The sequence below is a fragment of the Oryctolagus cuniculus genome, chromosome 3, assembly GCF_964237555.1.
Source record: "Oryctolagus cuniculus chromosome 3, mOryCun1.1, whole genome shotgun sequence".
NCBI classification, from domain to species: Eukaryota; Metazoa; Chordata; class Mammalia; order Lagomorpha; family Leporidae; genus Oryctolagus; species Oryctolagus cuniculus.
The window spans coordinates 110,957,037-110,981,522 of record NC_091434.1 but is presented as its reverse complement, the minus strand read 5'-3'; the positions used below and the strand labels follow the sequence as shown (position 1 = coordinate 110,981,522).

Here is a 24,486-nt window from a genome sequence, read left to right as displayed (position 1 = left end):
GCATGAATTTCTTTCCACTGGAATGATATGCTCTTGGCATAGGTTTTTAGTTCAATTTAGCAAACCGGCTTATTAGTCAAAGGAGTTGTTTTTTAAGCAATTAATTCTAAGGGACAGAGGGAGAAAGAAAGGATGAGAGAGAGAGAGGGAGGGATCTCATTCACTGGTTTATTTCCCAAATGGCTAGCTGCCAAGCTTGGGCTGGCCAGCCTAAAGCTGTTAGCTGGCAAGCAGGTCCAAGTCTTAGGGACCCAGCTATCTGCACATCATCAGGAAGCTGGAATCAAGAGTAGAGCCTTCATAGAATGGCAGATGTCCTAAACAGCACTCTGGCCTCAGAATCAGCCCTTAAGGCATTCGGATCTGGCTGAAGAGCCCATGAGAGTATTTTAGGCATGGAAAGCCAAGGCACTCTGGCAAAACAAAACAAAACAAAACAAAAAAACCCAAACAAACAAAAAAACACAGCAACAACAACAAAAAAACAAACAAAAAAAACCTAAATGAAAGATCTCTGAGAGTGAGATCACAGTGGCAAGAACGGGCCATCAAAGAAGGAGGTACCTTTCTCTGAAGGGAGGAGAGAACTTCCACTTTGGCTACTGCCTTATCTAAATAAGATCAGAGTCGGCAAACTCAAAAGGCTTCCATAGCCTTGGCAACTCATGACAAGAGCCTAGGTTAATTACTGACGCCATAAACAAGAGTGTCAATTTGTTAAGTCAACACCAGGAGTCACTGTGCACTTACTCCTCATGTAGGATCTCTGTCCTTAATGTGCTGTACATTGTGAATTAATGCTATAACTAGTAGTCAAACAGTACTTTACACTTTGTGTTTCTGTGTGGGTGCAAACTGTTGGTCTTTACTTAATATATACTAAATTGATCTTCTGTATATAAAGATAATTGCAAATGAATCTTGATATGAATGGAATGGGAGAGGGAGCGGGATATGGGAGGGTTGCGGGTGGGAGGAAAGTTATGGGGGGGAAAAGCCACTGTAATCCATAAGCTGCAATTTGGAAATTTATATTTGTTAAATAAAAGTTAAAAAAAAAAAAGAGTAGAGCCTGGACTTGAACCCAGGCACTCTGATATGGGATGCAGATGTCCTAAGCAGAGTCTTAACTGCTATATCAGCCCTAGCCAATGGAGTTGTAAGTTCACAACTCACCACACTCCATCCCATCTCATACCACCCCACTCTATAAGTTAGGGCCTATCAGCCTGGAGCTTTCTCTTTAGATTCCTACACCAGCAAGAGGAAAGATTTATGGCACATGGGAAATGGCCAGGATGAAGCACAACTTTATCCTAAGCAAAGGAAGTGAGTTGCAAAAGGCCACATAGTGTATGATCCTATTTATGTGAGATATCCAGAATATGGAATTGCACACAAATGGAAAGTAGATGAGTGGTTCCCAGCAACATGGTAGAGGGGGAAGTGGAGAGTGACTGCTAAGTTATAAGGTTTCTTTCTGAATGATGGAATTTTCTGGAATTAGATAACAGTGATGGTTGTAAAACTATGAATATATTAAAACCACATAGTCGTATAGTTTAAAGGTTGGGTTTTACAGTATGTGAATAATATCTTGATGAAACTGTCAATAAAATTGCCAAAATAAACTGGAAAATGGCACCATAGTGACTGAGAAAAGAGCACTTGCATTTCACTCCCACCGGCTGTGTGATCTTAAGCAAACTGCTGACCCTCTCTGTGTCTCAGGTTCATGCTGCATCTAATGAGAATATTGCTTTACTGCGGACAAACTGGATTGATTATGAGGACCCTATTGTAAGGAATTAAGGCTAAATTGGGATTTCCCCCATGTGAGAAAAGAGGAAACAGTGTTTAGTTTCGAACTAAACTGTGTGGACCAGCGTTCCGAGGCAGGTATGGAGAGCCAGGGGACGAGCAACTCCCTGCAACTCCAGGCAGCCTTCCAGTTGCAGATGGATTCCTTTAAGATGATTGCATTTCTCGTTCTACTGCTGTATCTCCTAAGAAAATAGGCAGCCTCTTTCCACACTTTGCAGGAGAGGAAGATAAGCCCCTGGGACATTTAGTAACCTCTTCAAAGGTACCACGCGTGGGCAGCCTGGGACATGGGTGCTCCCTGCTAATGCAGCTGAAGACCCTTCCCACTGAACAAGCACAAAGCAAGGGCTGGGGTGTTGGGTCCCCCTGTACAGTGTGCTAAGAAACCTTTGGGCTTTAGCATCAAAGTCAGTCATCATTCCAGAATTATGGAAGGGAGGAGAGGAGTAACGGGAGGAGAGGAGGGGATGAAGGAGAGAGACTGAAGTTTTCAGATTTTGTTTCAGGAGTGTGTAAGGGAAGTGGATTTTCTTTTCGAAGTTCAAAGGCAATGGTGTGTTTTGTTTTCATCTTTCGTTTCATTCTCACTGGGGGAAAAAAAAAACAGCTTTGAAGCCTCTCTGTTTAAATTCATTAGGAAAACCATCAATGATGGAAGCTTTCATGAAATCGTGGTGGGAGGAATTAGTGTTATGGGAGAGCTGGATCAATCTTCAAGCGTTTCATCTGTGGAGACGGGAGGTCAGCACCGGCTGCTTGTTCAGCTGGAAAGTTAGCATAAACAAATGCTCAGCTTACTGGAGAGTCCGCGGGACTAAAGACATCTGATGTTCCCTCCAATCCTTCCTCCCAAGCCAGCCCTGCCTGCCCCACGAAAGACCTGGATGCTTGCTGAGAACCCTGCGGGTAAACCTTTTGGCAAAATGTCTTGCCCCAAAGAGCAAGGTACTCTGTGAGCATCCCAACAAGAAAGGAGGCTGTGAGATTGACTTTGCTTGCCCAGAATCTCCTCCTGGGTAACTCCTAATTTGATTGAGGTTGATATGAAGGCCTTTTGAGCAGGGCCAGGGTTAACAGTTGAGGATATCTTTCCTGGCATCTGAATCTTTTTAAAAGTTTCTTAACCTGCTGAAGTCTCCTTTGTCAAAGGTACACTATGGTGATTTTGGGATTTTTGTTTTGCACTTTATTTGTGAGCATAATCCATAGCCCATCTGACAGGTTCTAAAAAGGGTTGAGGGGGTGAGAAAGTAAGTTTGGTATGGTGGGGTAAGCTGCTTTGGATGCCCACCTCTCATGTTGGGGTGCCTGGGATCGAGTTCCACCTCTTCCTCCAATCCAGTTTTCTGCTAATGGGTAAACTAGGATGCTGCATATGATGGCTCAAGAACTTGGGTCCCTACCACACATGTGGGAGACCTGGACAGTGTTCCCAGCTTCAGGCCTTATGGGCATATGGGGAGTGAACCAGCAGATGAACAACCTCTCTCTCTCTCCCTCTGCCACTCTGCCTTTTAAATAAATGAAAACAATAAGCTTTAAAACAAGAAAGTTTGCTAGGTGAGATACTCAAAATGTAGGTCACAGGAGAGTTCTGGTAGGAGGACAGGCATTATGAGGCAGGAGGGGTCACAGGAAGATTAACTGGTATGGCTGGTGCCCCTAACATGGTCATTCTGTAAAAGAGGAAATGTCTTTGTGCATATAACATAGCATGGATTAACTCATTTCCAATGAGAACAATGGCAAAGAAAGACAGTATTTCACTTTTCATACAAGAATTGCATATGTGGTTGTATGCAAATGTATACAAGCAAAAATCTAAAAATATACGCACTCACACATACATATAAAGATACCTGAAAAAGTTTGTGGAAAAATATAATTAAAATTTAAATTTAGGGGTGGGCATTTGGCACAGTGGTCCGGATACCACTAGGGATGCCTGTATCCCATACTGGGGTGCCTGGGTTTGAGTCCTGGATCAGTTTTCAATTCCATCTTCCTGCTAATGCACACCTTGGGAGGCAGGAGGTGATGGCTTAGGGCCATTAGTCCCTGTTGCTCATAGAGGACACCTGCAATGAGTTCCTAGCTCCTAGCTTCCACCTGCTCAGTGTAGGCTATTGTGGGCATTTGGGAAGCAGATGGAAGGTAGCTCCCTGTCTCTGTTTCTCTCCCTTTCAAATAAAAGAAAAAAATGTTATAAAATTTTGTGTTTATTTTGGTGCAAAAATATGACATCTATATAGTTTTTCATAACATGAAGTTCACATAAAATTTTTGAGGTATCTCCAAATATATGTGTGTGAGTATGTGTGTGTGTGTGTTTGTGTGCATGCCTGAGTGTATGCATGCATCTCAAATCAAAGAATTCAGGTACAAAGGAACTGTGATACAGACTGATTCACAAAAAATACCTCCTTCCTGTCAAGTGCACCCAAGGACAAACTGGAGCCTATGATTTTTAAATGCTGATGAAATTAAAGAGAGCACAGACTTGAGAAAGCATTGGCTGTGGATAACTTCCTATTACTTCTTCCTAAGAGTGGATCAGCAGTTATTTTATGGACATCTAGTCCTCTCTTGCTTTCTTTCTCTTATTTAGCTCATGAGAAAAGAAAGCATAAAATAAACCTGTTCAAGGCCTGGAGCCATCTCTGCCCAACTTAATGAGCAGCTACCTAATCCAAAAGGAAAATAGCCATTACTTATACAGCCATAATGTAGACGCAATGTGGCATGTAAATCAGTAACTCTTGTATTGCAAAACAGACAAATAGATTAATGCATGTTGCAAAGGATGGGTGAAGAGATCGATTAGGTTACTGATTCAGACCATGAACTTTCTCTCAATATACTTCATTTAACTTTTAAATAAGGTTTAGGAGAACCTGTAACATTTTGCTCACTGACAGAGCTATATTTTACTAAGGGCAGAAATTGGCTAGTCTATAAAAATTAAATTATGCCCCTTTCACTGTATCTAGTCAAGAGGAAAAACTCTAATTACAAGATTGCACTGTCAAACAAATGCAAATTCACATTCTTTATACCCTGGTTTAAAAATTCGTATTGGAGGGGGCTTCTACTCTGAAATGAGAATCAATATCTGAAATATTTTTCAGAGAGCAATAAGCAAGAGCAAGAGAAACGTTATTAAGGGTGCTGGTAAATAGACACTAACTCATTAAGGATGGAGCTGGTGAGAGCAAGTCATTAGTTATGCAAACATTTAAATATCAATTAGTGAGGACAATGAGAGTAGCTGAACCAAACTTCCCATCCCCCCAAGCCCATGCCTTATTATTCCATAAATGACCAACAAGAAAAACAGCCACGGAAAACGATCTAAGCCTCTAACAGGAATGCCACTCTGGGGATAGGTAAAGGTTAATTTTGAATGTACTTCCCAATTGAAAATTAAATGTTCCTGCCTTAAAATTCATAAGAGCTGAGTTTGCAGACTTAATCCAGAAAGGACTAACTGAAGGCCTGGGCAGACTGCACTGCTGGTATTTTTTTGGAAAGAGAATGCCTTTCATTACTGCTTAATGTCAGACTGGCTTAGTTCATTAAAATTCCTTAGTCCAGTTAATGCCTTGGTTTTTCTATGCCTATGACAAACACCAGTTTACACAACACTCAAAATTTAAAAATCCTACCGGTTGGTTCTCATACTTTTGCCATCCACTTCATGGCCTGTCCCGTCAGTCTGTCATGTGAACTTGGTTTGGGGGAAAATGATTAAAACTGACTTAAATTCTCATGAATTTTTCTTGGGTTATCTTTTCAGACAAACCTGAGGGTATATTTTACTGTAATAAGGATGGTTTCAAAAAATTCATGGAAAACTGGAATTAAAAGATGTTTATTTTGATGCAAAAAATGTTGAATTCCATGCATAGTTTTTTCATAATACTCATTCTCCAAGAATGTTTGCAGGCTCCTTCATAAGAATTACTGTGCGTGGTATTCCAGCAGAGATGCTGGCCCAGGAAGCACCTATCAGTAGCAAACACCTCTCGGTAACAGCTTTTCATTTTTCTGGACCTTGTTTCTTCCTCAACAACAACAACAACAACAACAACAACAAAACGTTCTGATCAGCAATGCTCAACTCAGGGCCTCCCAGAATCACTTGGGAACTTATAAAAGGCCAGAGAGAAATTCCATAGCCTTATGAAATGGGCTTCTTCGAGGTGGGGACTCAGGCATGTGGAGTTGAACAAATGTTCAGGAAGATTCTCATAAGCACCCTCAACTAAGACTCAGGAGACCCTTCCAGCTCTAGAATGCTAAGACTCCCAGTACATCATGGTATTGATCAAGCTAAAATCTATCTATCTATCATCTATCTATCTATCCATCTATCTATCTATCATCTATCTACCTACCTACCTACCTATCTATCATCTACAGATATAGACATATATTCTGACTTCAATTATTTTTAAAGATTTATTTATTTATTTGAAAGTCAGAGTTACACAAAAAGAGGAGAGGCAGAGAGAGAGAGAGAGAGGTCTTCCATCAGCTGGCTCATTTCCCAATTGGCTGCAACAGCTGGAGCTGCACTGATCTGAAGCCTGGAGCTCCCTTGGAGTCTTCCCATGCAGATGCAGGGGCCCAAGGATTCAGGCCATCTTCCACTGCTTTCCCACACCATAACAGAGAGCCAGATCAGAAGTGGAGCAGCCGGGTCTCGAACCGGTGCCCATATAGGATGCCAGCACTGCAAGTGGTGGCTTTACCTGCTATGCCACAGCACCGGCCCCCTGACTTCAGTTTCTAATGGTGTTATTTTCCAGGCATTACTTTCTTTCTCCAGAGTGGAGAAGACGACAATGAAATAGAGTTAAATGTGGGTCAGCAACAGCACAGGGAAACAAGGGCTTTGCAAAGGGAACTACCAGATTTCATGAGGCATGACGCACAAGGCTCCTATGAAAGAGCCAGATGCTCAGAGCTTGCTGGCCTTATGGTTATTTCACAAAGTTTTAGGCTCACTCGCCACACCTACTGGCAAAAATAAAATTTATAGCTCTCTAACATATATCTGTACCTGAAATGGAAGTGCTTTGGGAGCATCAACCCCACTGGGACAGTGGAACAAACACATTTGGTTGGTTTCTACTGAATCAGACTCAGAATGCTTTGCGAATCCTGTCCCATAACAGGATTTTTCTTTGAATTGCTCCACTGCTCCTATTTCTCAAACTTTAAAGCTACCGGGCTGAAGCGAAGAGAGGAGCAAACGTCTAGCTCTCCCTGTGCAGTTCGCCCACCGAACTGTGGCACAGTAGGTTAAGCCTCTGCTTGTGGCTCTGACATCCCATGTGGACTCCGGTTTGAGTCCTGACTGTTCCATTTCCAATCCAGCTTCCTTCTCATGGCCTACGAAAGCAGTGGAAGATGGTCCAAGTGCTTGAACCCATTTGGGAGACCCAGAAGAAGCTCCTGGCTTTGGATTGGTCCAGCTCTGGGCATTGCAGTCATTTGGGGAGTGAATCAGTGGATAGAGGACCCCCGTCTCTTTCTGTCTCTCCCTCTCTCTGTAATTCTGGCTCTCAAATAAATAAATAAATGTTAAAAAAAAAAAAAAGAGAAAGCTCTTTGATTCAGCAGTGACTGATGTTCATTTTAGATAAACTTTCAGGGAGGAAGAAAGGTCTCTTAGAAAAAGGATCTCCTCTGAATGGAATTTAGTTCACATCGATTTCTCAACCACATCCCTGGTGATGAACCAGCATACCCAGTCAAACTATAGCCTCAAGGATGCTGAAGACATTCTCTCTCTCTCTCTCTTTTTTTTTTTTTTTTTGACAGGCAGAGTGGATAGTGAGAGAGAGAGAGACAGAGAGAAAGGTCTTCCTTTGCCGTTGGTTCACCCTCCAATGGCCGCCACGGCCCGCGCGCTGCGGCCGGCGCGCGGTGCTGATCTGATGGCAGGAGCCAGGTACTTATCCTGGTCTCCCATGGGGTGCAGGGCCCAAGCACTTGGGCCATCCTCCACTGCACTCCCTGGCCACAGCAGAGAGCTGGCCTGGAAGAGGGGCAACCGGGACAGAATCCGGTGCCCCGACTGGGATTAGAACCCGGTGTGCCGGTGCCGCAAGGCAGAGGATTAGCCTAGTGAGCTGCAGGGCCGGCCTGAAGACATTCTTAACGTACCCATGGTACAGCCTTGCTTTGTCTGGCTCTAAATGACTCTGAAAGAAAGCTGCAAATATTTGAAAGTCACAATGAAGTACTGACAGTGGTTCCAACTAAAATCACAGCAACCTCTCCAGTAGAATGGTAGGATATTCTTTTTTCTTTCTTTTCTTTTCTTTCTTTCTTGCTTTCTTCTCAAGAAAAATCAGACAAAACAGAAGTAGAAATCACTTGTCAAAATTATGTATGTTGATCTTAACTGAATAATCATCATCCCTCAATTTCAGTCTTGTTTTATACTTATAATAACCCCAATCCCACATCCCAAAATAATGCTTGCTGTTTTTCTTGGACAAGCTACTCTTATGAACAGTTATGTCTTAGACTTCCCTTAAGAGAGATTTTGGTAGAAGACTCGCACCTAGGCCAATCATGCCCTATGAAGAACAGATCCGAAAACCTCCCTAACATCACATCAGAGCAGAGGGAGCATCCTAGCAATACCACCCCTCCCCCACCACAAACACACACCTATGGTGAGCATCAAGACATTTCCGGGTCCTCCTCTGAGAAGTGACTACTTTCTAAAGGTGTTGGCTTTAAAGACTAGTAGCTTTGCTAGTCTTTGCCCATTGGATTAAGGGAATCACATAACAAGTTCCAATGACTTCACAGGGCTCTACAGGCAGTTCACTGAACAAGACTTAGGTTCATTCAATATCATTCATCATAAAAGGCTATTTTCCCATCTTTCAATATCCTTCAAATGGCAAAATCTCTTTTTATGGGTTTGACCTTGGATTTGAAGTAACAGCTCCAAACATTCTCCTAAAATTCCAGTTACACTTTGTAGGGGGGTGGGTGGGAGGGGATGTCTTTGATTTCTGATAAGACTGTTGGTGGGTGGAGCTAGGGAGATTTTGTCATCCACAGTCAGGGAGGTCTGCTCCCAGAAGAACCCCTTTGTTTGCATCATACCCAGGCCCTCTGCTCAGCCCGCCAGCAGCTCAGCTGGTGGGGCTGTGAAAAGCCTTCCTTTGAAAGATCTTAGCAATTTGTGCTTAGAATTTGAAGCATTACTTCTAAAATTAAATAAAGAGCGTATGGCATTCTTCAAAGAAATATGATAAGGCTCTATGACAAAACACATTTTTCAAGCTCTGACCTCTGGGAACTTCAACTTGCTCCATATTTCAGGATGACGTAGCTCACAGGCTCATGTCGATGCCTAAGCCGGAGTTGGGTATCCGTGTATTCTCTACCCTCTGATCGGCTTGCAGCAGAGGGAAGTGAAAGGAGTAAGTAAAGAGGAGCCTCGCTGATCTAAACGCTCGTCCCCTCCCAAGTCGCTTGGGGAGAAGCCCTGGTAATTAACGCTAATGAGATTAAAGCAACTTAGACCTCTTCATTTCCCCAGCACTGTAAAAGTAAATCTGCGATAACCACTGTGTGTGCATTCAATCAAAGCCAGTCCCTTTTCTGGTAATTTAACGGCCCTCCCGGTCCCAGGCTTCGGAGCAGAGGGGCCAGCACAGGGCTCTTACCGGCGCTTTGCTCCATCACTTCTTTCTGACACATGTCTTGGACGTTCACCGTGCAATTTACGATGAACTCGGGGGAGGAGCAGTCGTTGTTCAGCTGGAATTCTTCACACTGGTAGCACTGGATTTGCAGCGCAAAGCCTGCGAGACAGACCAGGTCAGTTCAGATCCAGCTCCACAGAGCCCATCCCAGCCCCGGAGAACCTCCCCTGCCCGCGTTTGGGACGTTTGGGACGTTTGGGAGCTCCGCACTCCAGGGTCTGCAAATAGTTAGGGCTGGATGAGGCTGAAGCCGGCAGGGGGCGGCGCGGGCACTCGGGGGTCCCGACGGATAAGGCAGAATACCGCCCAGGAGCCCTGGATCCCAGCTCCACACACCAGCAGCCTTTTCCCAAGAAGTTCAGAGGGGGTGGGGGCGGGGGCGATTTACAACCTGAAGAGCGAGGTAGTTCCAGAGACTTGAGTCAGCTTCAGTCAATGCCAAAGGGTTTGCCTAATTGCTAATTGGTTACAAATTACTTAATTACTATTTTGGCACCATTGATGATTGCTCGCGCAAACGCCTTAGCAGTTTTATTTATTTAATTTTTAAAAGCTGTGGCTTCTGCGCGGCTACGGCGGGGAACCTAGAGAGGAGGCGCGCAATGTCAAGAGCTCTGTGCCCTAAGTCCCCAGTCCGGGGTCCTTGGCTGCTCTCCTGGACCACACCAGCAGCGGCGGAGCTGGCCGCAGTGGGTGCGAGGAGGCGCGCGCGCACGTGTGTGTGTGTGTGTGTGTACGTGTTTGTGTGTTGTGTGTGTGCCTGAGTGCTGTGTTGTCCGCGCTGCCACCCGGGACCGTGACGCCGCAGCCTGCTTTCCCCGGGCCCTCGTTTTCAGAGCATCCAGTGGCGAGGATCGGCGGCAGGTTTCCCAGCTCTACAGAGCTCGGTCGGGAGTCGGTGGGCGAACTGCACAGGGAGAGCTAGACGTTTGCTCCTCTCTTCGCTTCAGCCCAGTAGCTTCTTCGGATCTACGAGCTTCTGTCTAGATCGCGTCGCCCGCGATACCCCCTCTCCGCCCCAAAGCGCTAACGCCGGGCCCGGCGCGCCTCTCCCAGCACCACACCGATTGCACTCGCCCCGACCGTAGGCTGCCCAGCGCGCAGCTCACCTGTCGGCGGCGCCACTCCCACGGGGTACCAGAGACGCCTTGCAACTTGGAGGGGTTCAGAGTGTCGCCCCTTCCCCCTCGCCAGCAGGGCTCAGACCCTCGCTCCTCCCCAGCCCGGCTTCTCCACGGTGCAGCCCGAACAGCTGCATCCCGGAGTTTCACAAATCCGCCACTCCCTGCTCTCCTCCTGCCGCGCGGGACTTGGAGACTTTCCCAGTACAGCGCCGCTGTGCACCGATCGACAGCGTCGAACTCCCGCTGGGCAGCCCCCAGCAACCCCAGAGAGACCGGCTCGCGGGGAGCCAGGGGGCCACCGGGTAGATGGAGTGTGCATGCCCCGCCGCGCTGCGGGCCTCTCGGTGTTTCTTACCTGGAAGCAAGAACAATCCGCAAAAAGTTGCCACGATGCCGAGGACCCACATCGTCCCGGAGCCGCGGGGCCGGGGGCGGGCAGGCTCATTAGAGGCAGCGCCCGTGGCTGAGGCTCACCGGGCCGCAGCGGCTGTGGCTGCCGAAGCTGCTGGGGCCCGCGCCGCCGCCGCCGAAGCGACCGCAGCCGCCGAGAGGAGCCGCAGGTGCCGCCCGCGGTGCCCGCATCGCCCGCGCCGGGCTCCCGGCTGCGGGTCGCGCGGCTCCTCTGGCTGGCGCTCCGGGGCCGAGGACAGCGCTTGCAGAGTTGGCGACTGAGACTGAAGGAACTACTAGCGATCCTCAGCACCCAAAAAGTCTCGCCTCTTCTCCCTCCCTTCCTCCCGCCCGCTCCAGGCACCACGTGACGGCTGCCGAGTTGGGGCGGGGAAGGCCGAGACGGTCCCAAGTCCCCACCCCCTCCTGCCGTCCTCTTCTCCAGCCTTCGCACGTTCCCGAGAAAGGAGCTCCAGGGTAGGCGCGGGGGAGGTCTATAGTTTTCCGAAGGGAGGTAGGGAGTCTGGAGGTTGGGGATTCCGCCAGGAGGGCGCAGCAGGTGCCGCAGGGACTTGCTGAGCGTCGCCCCGGGGGCCAGAGTGGTGGGGAAAGAACGCGAAGCACTGGGCTGGACCCGCGCCCCGTGCGACCCCCACTCCGGGGCCGGCCGACACCCCCCAGCAACAGCGTCCAGAGCGCTGCCACAGCTGAGGCCCGGTGTCCCCGGCAGCTGGCGGGCCAGGGGGCACGCTGCCGCGCACCTGCTGAAGTTGCACACTCGTAATCTCCCTGGGGTGTCCCGTGCGGCCTCGCCGCCTCTTCTTGCGAAAAGCCTGTGGCGATCGGTTCATTACGGGTTTGGGCTTCGGCTGTGGCAGGATAGGAGAGGGTGTGCTGGGGACCCTGCCCAGCCTGGCGCGCTCGCCCTCGCCTCCCTCCTGTCGCCCGCCCGCGCGCACTGCTGGAGGGTGATCAAAGCCACCCTGGTCGCCTAGCCCAGGAGAGGGGCCGCCCCAACGACAACCGCCGCCCGCTCTTTACACAGGCAAATCGGGGGTGAGGAGCAGGGTCTGCGGTCTTCCATCCCTGTCCTCTAAAAGGATGGCAGTTTCAATCTGCCCTCCGAAAGCCACGAGTTTTTAAGTGTACTCCCGCGCCTCCCCTAGAAAAGCGCCATCCGTGCCCACGACTCGGCCTCTGGCTGCTCCGCCCCAGCCCCTTCTCCTGCTCTTCCAAGCCCCAGTCACCCACCTTGCGTTCTCCGGGGGTGCCACAGTGCTGTTTTCGCCTTCCTGGCGAGCTTTGCTGCAGGTGGTGCGGGAGCCCGCTCGCCAGCCCGGAGCACTCCAGCGCCCCCGCCCCCATTCCCGCACGTTGCCACCCCAATCTCCAAAATCCCAGGGGAGCGCCCACTTCGGTGCAAACAGCCTCCTCGGCTTCACCCCTCGTCGCCCTCCCCTCCTGCAGCCGCCTCGCCTCTCAGGGGACGCGGTCTCGGGCTGGGGCGCTGTCATTTATTTCCCACCCTGCCAACGCAGCGGGTCTAGAAATGGGCTTAAATGACTTTCTTGCAAGCCCGCTGCAGAGCGCTTCCATCTCTGCCTGGGGCTACTACTCCCTTCGTGCCCCCAACCTCCCCCACCGGCCCTCCATCTTCCTTTCGTTTCCAGTTGGTTAACCCCTGGGGGCAGGGGTGGGGGGACCGAAACGCTCTGACCATTACTCGCTTGTCCGATGACTCTGATCTTAACACAACTGGCAGAATTACTATCTCTGGAGAAAAGGGCCAGTTTGTTTATTCCTTAGGGGACTCCATCCCTGGCGCACGTGCGAATCGCGATTCAAATAACCCAGTGGGCCAGAGTCCTTAAACGAGTGCTTTTCCACTCTCAGAGGGTGCAAGGGTGACAGGATTTTTATTCAGAAAAGACACCGAAAGGATTTTTAACCGTAGGAAGGACAAGGACATTTTACAGATTTTCATTTAAGATACCAAAACTCCAATATAACGAAATTGCACAAATTAACCGAATAACACTGATCTTACATTAATACTCTTTAAAGAAACAAGTGTGTGCTAAAGTAACCATACAGATCCTAAAAATATTTCTATTATGCCTAGTTTACAAGCTCCTGTACAAAAGCAATTATAAATAGTGCACATCTAGAAAAAATACACATAACCTTTAAAATAGAATTTATCCTTACATATAAACAGTCTTTGTAGAAAAAAGAATATTAAAAGTATGAATTTTTCATAGCACCAACCATTCATTTTATTTAAAAAGTGAACACTTTCCATAGTGCCCAGATTTTAAGAAAAAGAGCAGGAAGATAAAAATCAACAAATTATACCCAGAATCACAGAGAAGCACGAAGTAGAAGAGGATGTAAGGAAATGCTGGGAGGCAAAGCCTGCTGTGTTGGAAGTAGAATCAGGGGTGCTTCTGTCAGCGTCACACTTGCCAGTGGCGTCCACACTTCAGTACCCTTTTCATTTCTTAGTAGAAGCCTGGTGACATTTATTACTACCTGAATCTCTGGCAACAATTTTGAAATTACACTGGAAGTAAAATTCCTCTCAAAGTGAGACAGTGAGATGGAGATCAGACTGATCCCTTGGTTTGCTTCTGCAGGCCCTGTGTTAGGCTTACAAAGTGTCCCCTCTAACAATCTGAGGACTAGGACAATGCACTTCACAACAACCTTAATTGTAATTGTTTAAAAATATATATGATCATCAATTTCTAAGACTTCGTACATCATTTCAAGAGCATGGCACTGATTCCATTTATTGCTGTCTTTTTTTTCTTTTTCTTTTGCTACAAATATAATTTCTTTCCTCCAAAATTTACAACTTCTATACAAGTGTTCAAAAAATGTGCAAATTTAAGAATTCTGTATCATGGATCTGTTTACTTTCTATTCTCTTGAAACACAATGAGTGGAGTCTACTTTTGTTTCCTGGCAGAGAAGTAAGCTCTGGTGCGTTGCCTGCCTGACAATGTGGGCTCTGGTGTTGCAAAGGTTTCCTGTCCTCATCTCTACCTCCAAAGTGCTCCATTCCCAGTTCTAAGGAAAAAAGAAAAGTCCTTTATACATCGTTTGAACCTTGACTTGCACAAGAAGAGAAGCTATCATATAAAGAATCGCTCAAAGATTCCAAGTTGTCCATCCCAGGCCTATCTGAGCTACTCAAAGATGCCTCTTCATTTTTTTCTTTCTCTTCCTTCTGTCCTTCAACCTTGTTCATTGAGTTCTTTTCTTTTTCTAATAAAATCACAGTATTGCTGTTAAATTTATTGAATGACTCCAGGGAAATTTTAGGTAATCTATTCTCAGGATCTTCTTCTGTTTCTTCAACTTGTTTCAATTTCTGCAATAAAAAGAGGAAAATATTAGAAACATATTTCTTTGGAAAATCAAGTTATCCTATCCAATATTCAATTATTGACTTATAAAGTCCCATTTAAAGGGATAGAGAGAACCTACAGTCTTTAACAATCTTCTCGTATAATTAAATGTAATAATAAATCTAGTTTTAGGGATAAATCAAGGCTTTAATCATTTTACTGAGATAAATGGATCCCAATTTACAAACCAGTTAAGTGCCACTTAATTTCATTTTAAATGAATCCACCTGAAATTTGTTTAGGTAAAGCACTTTATTTTTCTTAAAAGTTTCAAACTCCTTGCACTCCTAGTTAAGTATTCTATTAGTTGCATTTTTTTCTAAATATGGATAGGGATTAGCAATTTGTAAAAAAAAAAGTCATAAAATCCCCGAAATTGCCATAAAATCTAAGCTCATGTTGCATTTGTCATAAGTACTGCCATGTTGCACTTTGTCCCTCTATAAGACTTAAGATTTGAATGAAAGAACTTTGTGCCTTTGGGTACAGACTCCAGAAAGCCCTAAGGACTTAAAAATCATAGTACATAGGTCTGCAGTTAGTGATTTCCCTCCACCCTTACAGAAAGCTCTAGGAATGCCAATTTATAGTGGGATATTTATCGCATGTTATCATCACTGTAACTCTAGGACTTTATATGACATTGCAGCCATATTCAATGATTATCATACGTAAACTCTGTAAACATAAATACATTCAGTTGCTCAAGCGGCTTGTAAGGTGAGGTTGGAGGAGAGGACAGAGAGAGAGAGGCATAGATGCAAAAAACACTGAGAAGAATGGCAGTGAAAGATCTCTAAATAATTTCTCATCTTTTTTTCTTCTTTCAGGCAAAAATTCCACCCAAACATAAGGTAGAGGCAGGGACCAGAGGATTAGAGACAAAAATAATACTATTTATTAGGGATCCACCAGATAAAACACATTTAATAAATCTATATCAGCCTTTTCAGAAACCTGCAAATTAAACATTACTATTTAATTTTGGTGTTTTGATCCCATGTCTTATTTTTTTCATTTAATTTTAACTGACACATAATTGTACATATGTGCAGGGTACAATGTGACTTTTGGTAGCTGTATACATCGTGTAATGATCAAATCAGGGTATTCAGCACATCTGTCACCTCAAATATTTATTATTTCTTTGTGGTAAGAACATTCAAACTCCTCTCTGGTTACTTTGAAATACAGAATATTGTGAACTATTGTGTAGTAGAACATCAGTACTTATCCCATCTAACAATAATTGTTGTAGTCATTGACCATTTTTAAAAATGAGGGAAACAAGGCAAGGCTCAGAGTGACAGTTACCTGCCCAAGGTTGCCCAGCAGGTGGTGGAGAACAAGATCTGAAGGTCTGCCTGGCTGCTTTCCATGTTCTTCTTTCCATTAAACCACACACTTTTGTAATAAAGGACAGGTTTTCCACTTTTTTTGTTTTTTTTCTGGTCTTACATTTTGTTACTATCATTGTATGCCTTCCTATTCTGCACCCTGAGTCTACTTCACATCCTTAGGTTGTTGGACTTAGAAAGGTGCAATGAGGAAAATTGTGTTTTTATTGGAGGAAAACATATACAGTCAAAGCCTATGGACTTTTCCATGCTAAATATTTAACAGAAAGAGGAGAGAGAGATGGAAGTGGATGGCTTTGGCGTCCCAAGAGCAGGTGCAGGCAGAGTTTCCCTGCTACGGGAAATGGTGCAATTCTATAGGAATATTTGAAAGTCATCCTTGAGCTAGTACACATTTCATTAAATTATTAACGTGCAGGAGCATTGCTCAGAGAGCTAATTTTCAATCTCAAAAGGCTACCTTGAAACCAGAGGAGAGCTGAGGGACAGATTCCTGGCTGATTACAGAAAAGTGGCTCCATAATTAGGAACAATGCCATGGGAGAGCCCGTTTTGATGCCATGCCAATTTTTAAGTGTTCATTTTTCAAAGAATTATATTGCACAACATTAAAAATACATAAAGAGAGTAGCAAATGCTTACTTACATTAACCAAATATAGGTAAATAAAGGACATCATTGTAATTTTCTCCTCACCTGAATGTCTTCTCCCTTGTATTTCATTCAAGGACCACATGCATTTTTCTTGCTTATTTCTGGTCTATGTGGATCACAAATACACTCAACAAACACTAGAGAAGCTACCATGAGTTAGGTGGAAGGTTTGATGCTGAAGATACACAGTTGAATAACAACTTGTGTCCTACAGGGTGTCACTGGGACCTGGCTGGTGGCAGACAGACTTGAGCTTCAGCTCCTCTTGGCCCTTTCACCTGTTGTGTGAGTGCAACAAGTCTATCTTGCTTTCAGGTATAACATGGTGATAAGACAAGCATTTACTTCAGGATTGAAGTGAGTATTAGAAATAAAGTGCCTCCGGGTCCTGGCACATAGCACTAGGGGCTCAGTAAGTACAAGACAGGATTCTTATTCTAGAACAGTGGTTCTGAGAGTGTGTTCTCTAATCTCACAGCACCAGCATCATCAAAGAATCAGGAAATGCTAAGTTTTCCAGTCAGTCTCAGTACAGCAGAAACTTTGGAGTTCAGCAATCAGCTTTCACCAGGCTCACTGGGAGATTCTGATGCGTGTCAAAATTTGAGCCTAGATCTTGCAGTCTTGGAGAAAGACCAGTGAAAAGTACTATTGTGTGAAGGGGGAGGTAAGGGAAGAGTTAATTACTTTGAAGAGGCCCACTGTCTATGAGGCATTGCATCAGTTTGTAGGTGTGTTTATTCCACTGATTATAACAAAGGCCTACACTGGCCAGGGAGCTTATGGAAATGAAGGAACTGCCTATTTTAAGAAAAACACAGACTTCCCAGGCTTCCTTTTTACAGTTTTGATGAATGGTGAGGACACAAATATTTCCTGACTCTAAGAACATCAGTGCAACAGACAAAAGAGGACCCAGAGGGCATTCAGCCTTCCGGTCAGTATGCAGCTAGGAGTGGTGAGGATACCATAGGCCCAGGAGCACAGGCTGTGTCTACAGGCAGTAGCAGCTGCTCAGATCACCCCTACTGCTGCTGTGCAAAAAAGTGGCTCCAGGTTTTTTGATTGCAAAGGTAAGGACACAAATCTAGGTCAACATTTGCTCATATTTACAATTTCCTGTTATTAAAGTATTGCTTCATATTAAAACAAAAATCACAATAAAAAAACTCTGCATGCATGCCAAGTTGCCATCTTTGTATTGACTGAGTTTCTGGACAAAGGAGCTGGTTTTACACATTTTTTTAAAAATGTCCTCCTTTCTTCCCACCCCTGGCTTTCTAACTAAAGACTGAGTCTAATGCTAAACCATCAGTAGTTTCTCAATGGAGGTTTCCACTAGCACCAGAAGTCTTAAACATTGGCCTGGTCTTCTCCAGTGGTCCTACCAGCTACAAATGGAAGCTCTAAGACAGCTTACTTCCCTGTCTCTCCACAGCAGCACAGTGAAGTAGCATTTCACTGTGTTGTCAGATCTCAGACAATTTTAAGCGTTTGAAGTCATATAATATTTAAATTTAAACTATAAGGAGGCACTGAGGTCAAACACTAATGTGTTAATTATGTGGCAGATGGTGACAAACTAGTGCATGCTAGTTTACAGCAACTGTATGTGAAGGTGCTTTGCAAATTAATTGTGGCCATAATAGTTAGCATTTAATCAAGTGCCTGTTCTGTGCAGACACTCTGCTAAGCACATTGCAGGGATCGTCTTTCTTCATCATCGCATCAATTCTATGGGGCAGGTGCCATTTCTGTCTCCATTTTCAGGTAACTGAGGCTTGAGGAAGTAATATTGGCAAGGTCTTGGTGGCAAAGACATGGTGGAGTTTAAATTTTGACCTAGGCAGACTGTCTGCAGAGCTCAAGTTCTTAACACCCAGCTTGGAAAAGTACTTTATAAATATCAGCCAATATTATCTTTTAGGGGAACACCTGAAATAAGAACTATGGAACAGCAACAATGTTGTTGTAATGTAAGACTGGTGTTTCATGAGAATTACACAGGTTCCAAAAACTTCACCATTTCCTTCAGCTGCTGTGTTTCATTAGAATTAGAATAAAATTAATATACTACATCTGTCACCTATAGGTGGCAACAGTTGTACAGATGACTTCTTCATGGGGCTTCTTATTGCACTTGGAACAAAAGTAGAGCTAAACGAGCAAGACGAGAACAGATTTTCAAGTTTCAACTAAATAACTTTGCAGATTCTTAAAAATATTTCCCTGTCTTTAGTGTGACCATGGAACTATTAGTGATAATCCAAGTGCAAAGCAGTGACATATTCTCAAGAAATCTCTCAAGAATTTTACCTTAACCAATTTAATTCCTGGTAGTCAAACAGTCAATCAATCAATCAAGCTAATCTACTAGTGTGACTGGTTTTGTGCAAATATTCTTGTGATTTTTTTGATTCTCAGAGGAAAGATTATAGAAGAAGGTGCTCTTGGAAAGATTTTCAACAATACATAGGATTAAGATAAATGAGTAGGCTTTGAACTGGAAACGTTCATGGAATGGAGTTAAAAGATAAATTCATTGTGTAAGATTTTTGAAATCCATGTATAGTTTTTAAATAATGTGCATTTTCTATGAACTTTTTTTAAGAAAAGATTTTATTTATTGATTGGAAAGGCAGAGAGATCTTCCATGTGCTGATTCACACCCCAAATGGCTGCTAAAGTCAGGAGTTGGGAACTGCAACAGGGTCTGTTATGTGGGTGGCAGGAACCCAACTGTTTGGGCCATCATCTGCTGCCTCCCAGGCTCATTAGCAGGAAACTGCATCTGAATTGCCAAGTAACCAGGACTGAAACCAGACACTCCATTATGAGATGTGGGATCCCAAGTGGCAGCTTAACCTGCTGCATGATAACACTCACTCCATTTTCTCTGAACATTTTGAAGATCTCTTTACATGCATGAATTTCAAAGGTTTTTGTACCAAGTTAAACTTATCTTTTAATTTCTTTTCCCAAAAACTTTGTGAGGCTCTCTCTTGCAGTAAGAGGGAAGGCATTCTAAGAAATTTCCATGTAATATATATGCTGCAACTGTAGACTACTCTGCAGCCTACAGTGGGACCAGTTGCTCAATCTGCTTCTTGCCTTTCAGAATCTGCAATGGAATCTGTAAAGTAAGAAACAGAGATGTGCTTTCCCTCAGAGGTTTTAAGAAACCCACTCAGACTCGGGAAAGACTCAGTTCAGTATCTGAATTAGAGATGGGTTCTATTTCTAAAAAGCTTTCCTATTTATGATCTCACTTGAATCTTACCTAACCGTAGCCAGGACGGTGAGGGAGACCAGAGGTAGCTCCACTTGACATGGGATATTTATGGAAACTGAGTCACCCACCTTCAAGCTCAAGTGGAATTAGACCTGGAAACTTAGTTTCCTGACTTTTTTTTAAAAAAAATTATTTATTTATTCACTTGAAAGGCAGAATTACAGAGAAGCAGAGGCAGAGAGAGAGAGTTCCACCACCCACTGGTTCATTCCCTAAATGGCAGCAATGGCTGGAGCTGTGCCGATCTGAAGCCTTGGAGCCAGGAGCTTCCCCCGGGTCTCCCACGTGGGTACAGGGACCCAAGGACTTGGGCCATCTTCCACTGCTTTCCTAGGCACATTAGCAGGGAGCTGGGTCAGAAGTGGAGCATCCAGGACTTGAACTGGCACCCATATGGGACGACAGCACTGCAGGCAGCAGCTTTAAGGGCTACACCTCAGTGCCAGCCCCTAGTTTCCTGATTTTCAACACTAAAATCTATACCATCTTTTTTTCACAGTCGGTGATAATCATGGAGAAGAGATTCTGCCTACAGCAATGTCCTGAGCTCTCGGAACCATGAGATAGTAGGAGATACAGGCCCTTGTCACAAGGAAGATGTAGGGAATATAGAAGGTGATACAGAAAAACCCAGTGAGAAACCAGCAATGTTTTTAAAAAGTGTGATAGTATCAGCTGCAAAGTAACATGTGCTAGATGTGTAGAGGCAGAAACTCTTGGCCATAGTGGAGGAGAAACAAATTGAATTAATGAAATACTGCAATCAATGATCATTCAATGATGAAGGCAAGTTTTTTCATTATTTCAAGTAAGTTTCCATCCATTGATTATATCTTGGAAATATGGCTAATATACCTACTGTAAAACTATAAAACATCAGGGAGAGATTCAGATACACTTTTGAAATTCAAATGTGGCATCATCCCTCAGCTGGTCTCTAACAGTGAGGGTTAGAGCTCTTAGCACAAATTAATATAAACAGGATCTAAGTAACATAATTTCTTACTTCTCTATTGCTGCTGAGATTCCTTACCAATCAAGGACAATGAGAGTCATATTTATAGCCTTTTTACTATGTGTCAGGGACTGGGATGAATAAATTGCGTCGATTATCTCAATCATTACAGCAATAATCCCATGAGAACTTGTTATTACCATCACTGTCACACAAATGGGAACATACAGATAAAGAGGTCTAAATATTAGTTTATTTGCATGTGGTTAATAAGTTAGAATACAGAGTTTGAGATCTTAATCACTCCCTATTATACTAGATATTTGGAAAACTAGTTTGCAATTCCTGGCATTATGCTAATTAGTTGTGTAATCCTCTGACAGTTCCTTTCCATTAAAGTTTTTTTCTCCATCTTCCCACTCTATAAACCTCTGTGACTCTAAAATATTTTTAATTGGGTGTCTTCTTTGCATCTATTATTGGAATTTGAGGTGGCACCATCACAAACCCTCATGTCCCTGTTCTCCACCTTAGTTCCCAATGCCAGGAAAAAAAGAGATAAAAGAAAAAGGCTGCAAGGAGGCCATAGGATCGGCTTTATTACTGAGAAAGCTTAAATTGGAGAATGAGGTCTCTCTCTTTAAAGAAGTAGGTTTCATAACACTGGTCCCAAGGAATGGACAAGCTTAGTAATTGGCAACCCTGGGCTGAGAAGCAAGTCTTTCCACAAAACCTACAGCCCAAAGGAACAGAACAGAATGTGCGCTTCTGCTTCTGTCTGCGGGCTGACTCCGGAGAGGGGGTGGGAAGAGCCAGAGGTGGTTTGAGCATTGCCAGGTCCCTTCTTAAACTTGCTAATTAAGCAAATGACTTGTCCTGCCCTTGAGAAAAGTACGAGGAAGGCCCCAGAGGTGCCAGGAGTGTTATCCCAAGGAGCTCCCGCCACGTGGATAGAAACACCCCAAATTGGGAGGAAGTGTCAGTATAGGGTCCCCTGCCACTACCTGATATGGCTGACTAGGTACAATGTAGATTTTAACCAGTCACCTAATGAGACCAGTTTAAATAGTCTGGAAAAATGGAATTAAAAGACAAGTTTATTTTGGTGCAAAATTTTAGGTATCCATAGTATGCATTTGCATAATATGCATTTTCATTAACTTTCTGAAAACCCCTTATTCATTAAGGACAAAGAGGTGGAAAGAAAATTCCGGAACTGCAGTGAGGTGGGCTGGGAATAGAAGCCACTCCACAGATGAAGAAGTAGGAGAGAGGTGATTCCGCACACGTGAAAACAGGAGAATGGCTGTTTGGAGGCAGGTGAATCAAATAAAGGAGATCCTCTGTTTAATCCAGGGCTTTGGGTTAAAGGTCAAGGTGTGATTTCCTTTTCCAATGAGCAAACCTTGGCCACTAGTAAGTTGCATTTGGGGCAGACTTTAGTGTTATGCTCTTGTTGTAAGAATAGGAAAGAGTATTTAATCTAGGGTCTCTAAGCTGAAGACTGCATGTCTCAAAGTCTGTGTTTGGTGATATTTGTTGGGGCAGGTCAGCCTCAAGGGAAAAGATGCAGCTGAAGTCATCTCTCTTTTTTCACAGAGGCACCAGTTAATCTCTTCCTAATGCCACCTCTTAACTGCATCCCTGGTGGAGCTACTTTCTGGAGGAGACATAAAAATAGATGGAATGACCTTTGGTGAGCACTAGAGACCACTGCACGATTTTCTTGAGTTGTGATGTTAACTCTCTTAACCTGGTCAAGTTCCAACTTGGTAAGTACTTTCTCCTGGTGCTCAGTGCCCTCTTTTACTGCGGTTGGACACATTGCTTTTCATTTGCTCGTGTGAAAAATTAATGTGATGGATTGGTAATAGAGAACTACCCTTACCATCCAACTATGTAAAGGGATGTGTGATTTGGCACTTGGGAGCACTCTGTTTCCTTACTGGGGCCTGGGGACTTCTCAGTATCTCCAGGGCAATCTGTTTTTATTAGATGAAAGAGTAATTTTTGGGCCTTGATGCACTTTTATGACGGTATTAACTATATCACTGTCATTGACCATGATCAATGGCTTTTAATGACCTCTGCCAGGACCCCTGAACCCACAGGGGGAAAAGTGAACTTACTTTCTGAGAAAAAAGCAAGCAGAAAGAAGGTCAGTAGAAAGCTTAGAGTTGCTAGAAAATAATGCACCCTGTGGAAAAGAAAAGAGTGCACTTCAGAGATAAATAATGGACACAAAGGACCTTTAAAACCTAAGTCAGAAGGATCGAAGGGAAGAGAAGTCATTTTTCATCAAAGAGCTGGGAAATGTTCCCATCTATGGAAAATGGGGGAACATGTGGGGCCATGTCACTCAGTGGGAAGAGACAAAAGAAAAACAAAGAAAAATCACAAACTGTTTTGCCAGAGCAGGCATTTGGGAAGAAAAAAAGCATGTGATTATAAATAGGGGTAAAAATGTGATTTCTACAAACTCTGATGTTACGGTTATCACTTGGAATGCCTATTTGAAAACCTCCATGTTTTGTAGATGGAACCACAATCTAATCTAAAACATAGGTTGACTCCTTTTGGAAACACATTGGAGTTGATGCATATGGGTCCATTTCTCCAAAAGTAAAATGTGCACTATTTTATGGTGATCTGGAATTGGGCAAATAGGCCAGTCATTGATGTCTGCTTGTGTAAATGGATTCACTTCTCTGTGCTGTTAGATTTGCTTTTCTCCTCCTAGCACGATAATATGAATGGAAAAATTTTATTCAAGAATGAGAATTGAGCAAGTCCTTAGCTGGGAACTTCTAAATCTGTCCATCTTAGTGTTGGGTCGATGATTCTAGCTGATGAGAGTGAGGACAATAAGCTCTTCTGACTGTAATTTATAGGCACCATTTTGAATAAAAATAAATATATATGCTACTTGCTTGACTTAAAAGATTGATCAGACTTTTTACTTTGCTATCCTTTCCATCATTTTGTCTTAAGTCAGATGCTGTGTAGCAAGCTGGGCAATATCTGACTTAAGTGTCAGTGTGTTTGTAGCATAGAAAGCCCATGGATTTTGGCAGGGGAAAATACAGCATAAGGGAACATCTGTGTATTCTAACACCATTTAGCTATGTTTCCACTTCGAAATGGTAGATTTTTGGCTACTTGTAGAAAAAAATACACTTTTTCTTGGATCAGGTGAGTATAAAAATGTTATATTATTTTTTTAATTTCTTCTTATGCTATTTTTTCATTTTTTCTTATCCTATTTTTCATTTCTTCTTATACTAATTTTCTTCATTTCTTCTTTCAAAAGCAAATCTCCAATATCATCCTATTGGTAGATATCATAAAATTATGCCTGAAAGTGCTAAGTTTTATTATGAGGTATGCTGTGAGTGCCAAGGCAAGGAAAAGACATCCAATGATAGTCATTAACCTATAATTACCCAGACAACCTGGAATAATTTCCAACAGAATTTGGTAGACCATTTAGAAGCCACAGTGCACATGGCACTCAACCTGTTAGGCATTTTACAACAGCCATAGAATCAAATAGGATTGCAAACTGAGGTTTACCTAGGAAGACACTGATCTTTGCAGATAGAAGAATGCTCTCTTTACTCATGTGAAGCTATTCATCTTCTACTGCAATTCATGCTTCAGCTCAATAGCTGGTCAGTTTTCCCTTTACCTGGAGTTATTTGACATACTGATTCCTAGAAGCCAAGGCACCTTGGAAT

The 24,486-nt window shown here is 43.9% G+C and overlaps 2 protein-coding genes across 17 annotated transcripts in view; both read right to left on the bottom strand.

The window, feature by feature from the left end:
* LYPD1 (LY6/PLAUR domain containing 1) overlaps positions 1–11,404 on the bottom strand; it is a 35,202-nt gene extending 23,798 nt beyond the window's left edge. The window contains exons 1-3 of one of the 2 annotated variants that reach the window (XM_051849634.2): positions 11,211–11,404; positions 11,043–11,083; positions 9,525–9,662 (exon numbers count right to left, since the gene is read on the bottom strand). In XM_051849634.2, the coding sequence (XP_051705594.1) occupies positions 9,525–9,662; positions 11,043–11,083; positions 11,211–11,269 (238 nt within the window). In that variant the 5' untranslated portion in view covers positions 11,270–11,404. Of the gene's footprint in view, positions 1–9,524; positions 9,663–11,042 lie in introns of both variants that reach the window. The other variant, XM_002712411.5, reaches the window with a different exon arrangement.
* A 1,565-nt stretch (positions 11,405–12,969) lies between these two features.
* NCKAP5 (NCK associated protein 5) overlaps positions 12,970–24,486 on the bottom strand; it is a 1,120,879-nt gene continuing 1,109,362 nt past the window's right edge. For all 15 annotated transcript variants that reach the window (XM_051849622.2, XM_051849623.2, XM_051849620.2 and 12 more), the window contains one exon: positions 12,970–14,453. In XM_051849622.2, the coding sequence (XP_051705582.2) occupies positions 14,172–14,453 (282 nt within the window). In that variant the 3' untranslated portion in view covers positions 12,970–14,171. The remainder of the gene's footprint in view (positions 14,454–24,486) is intronic.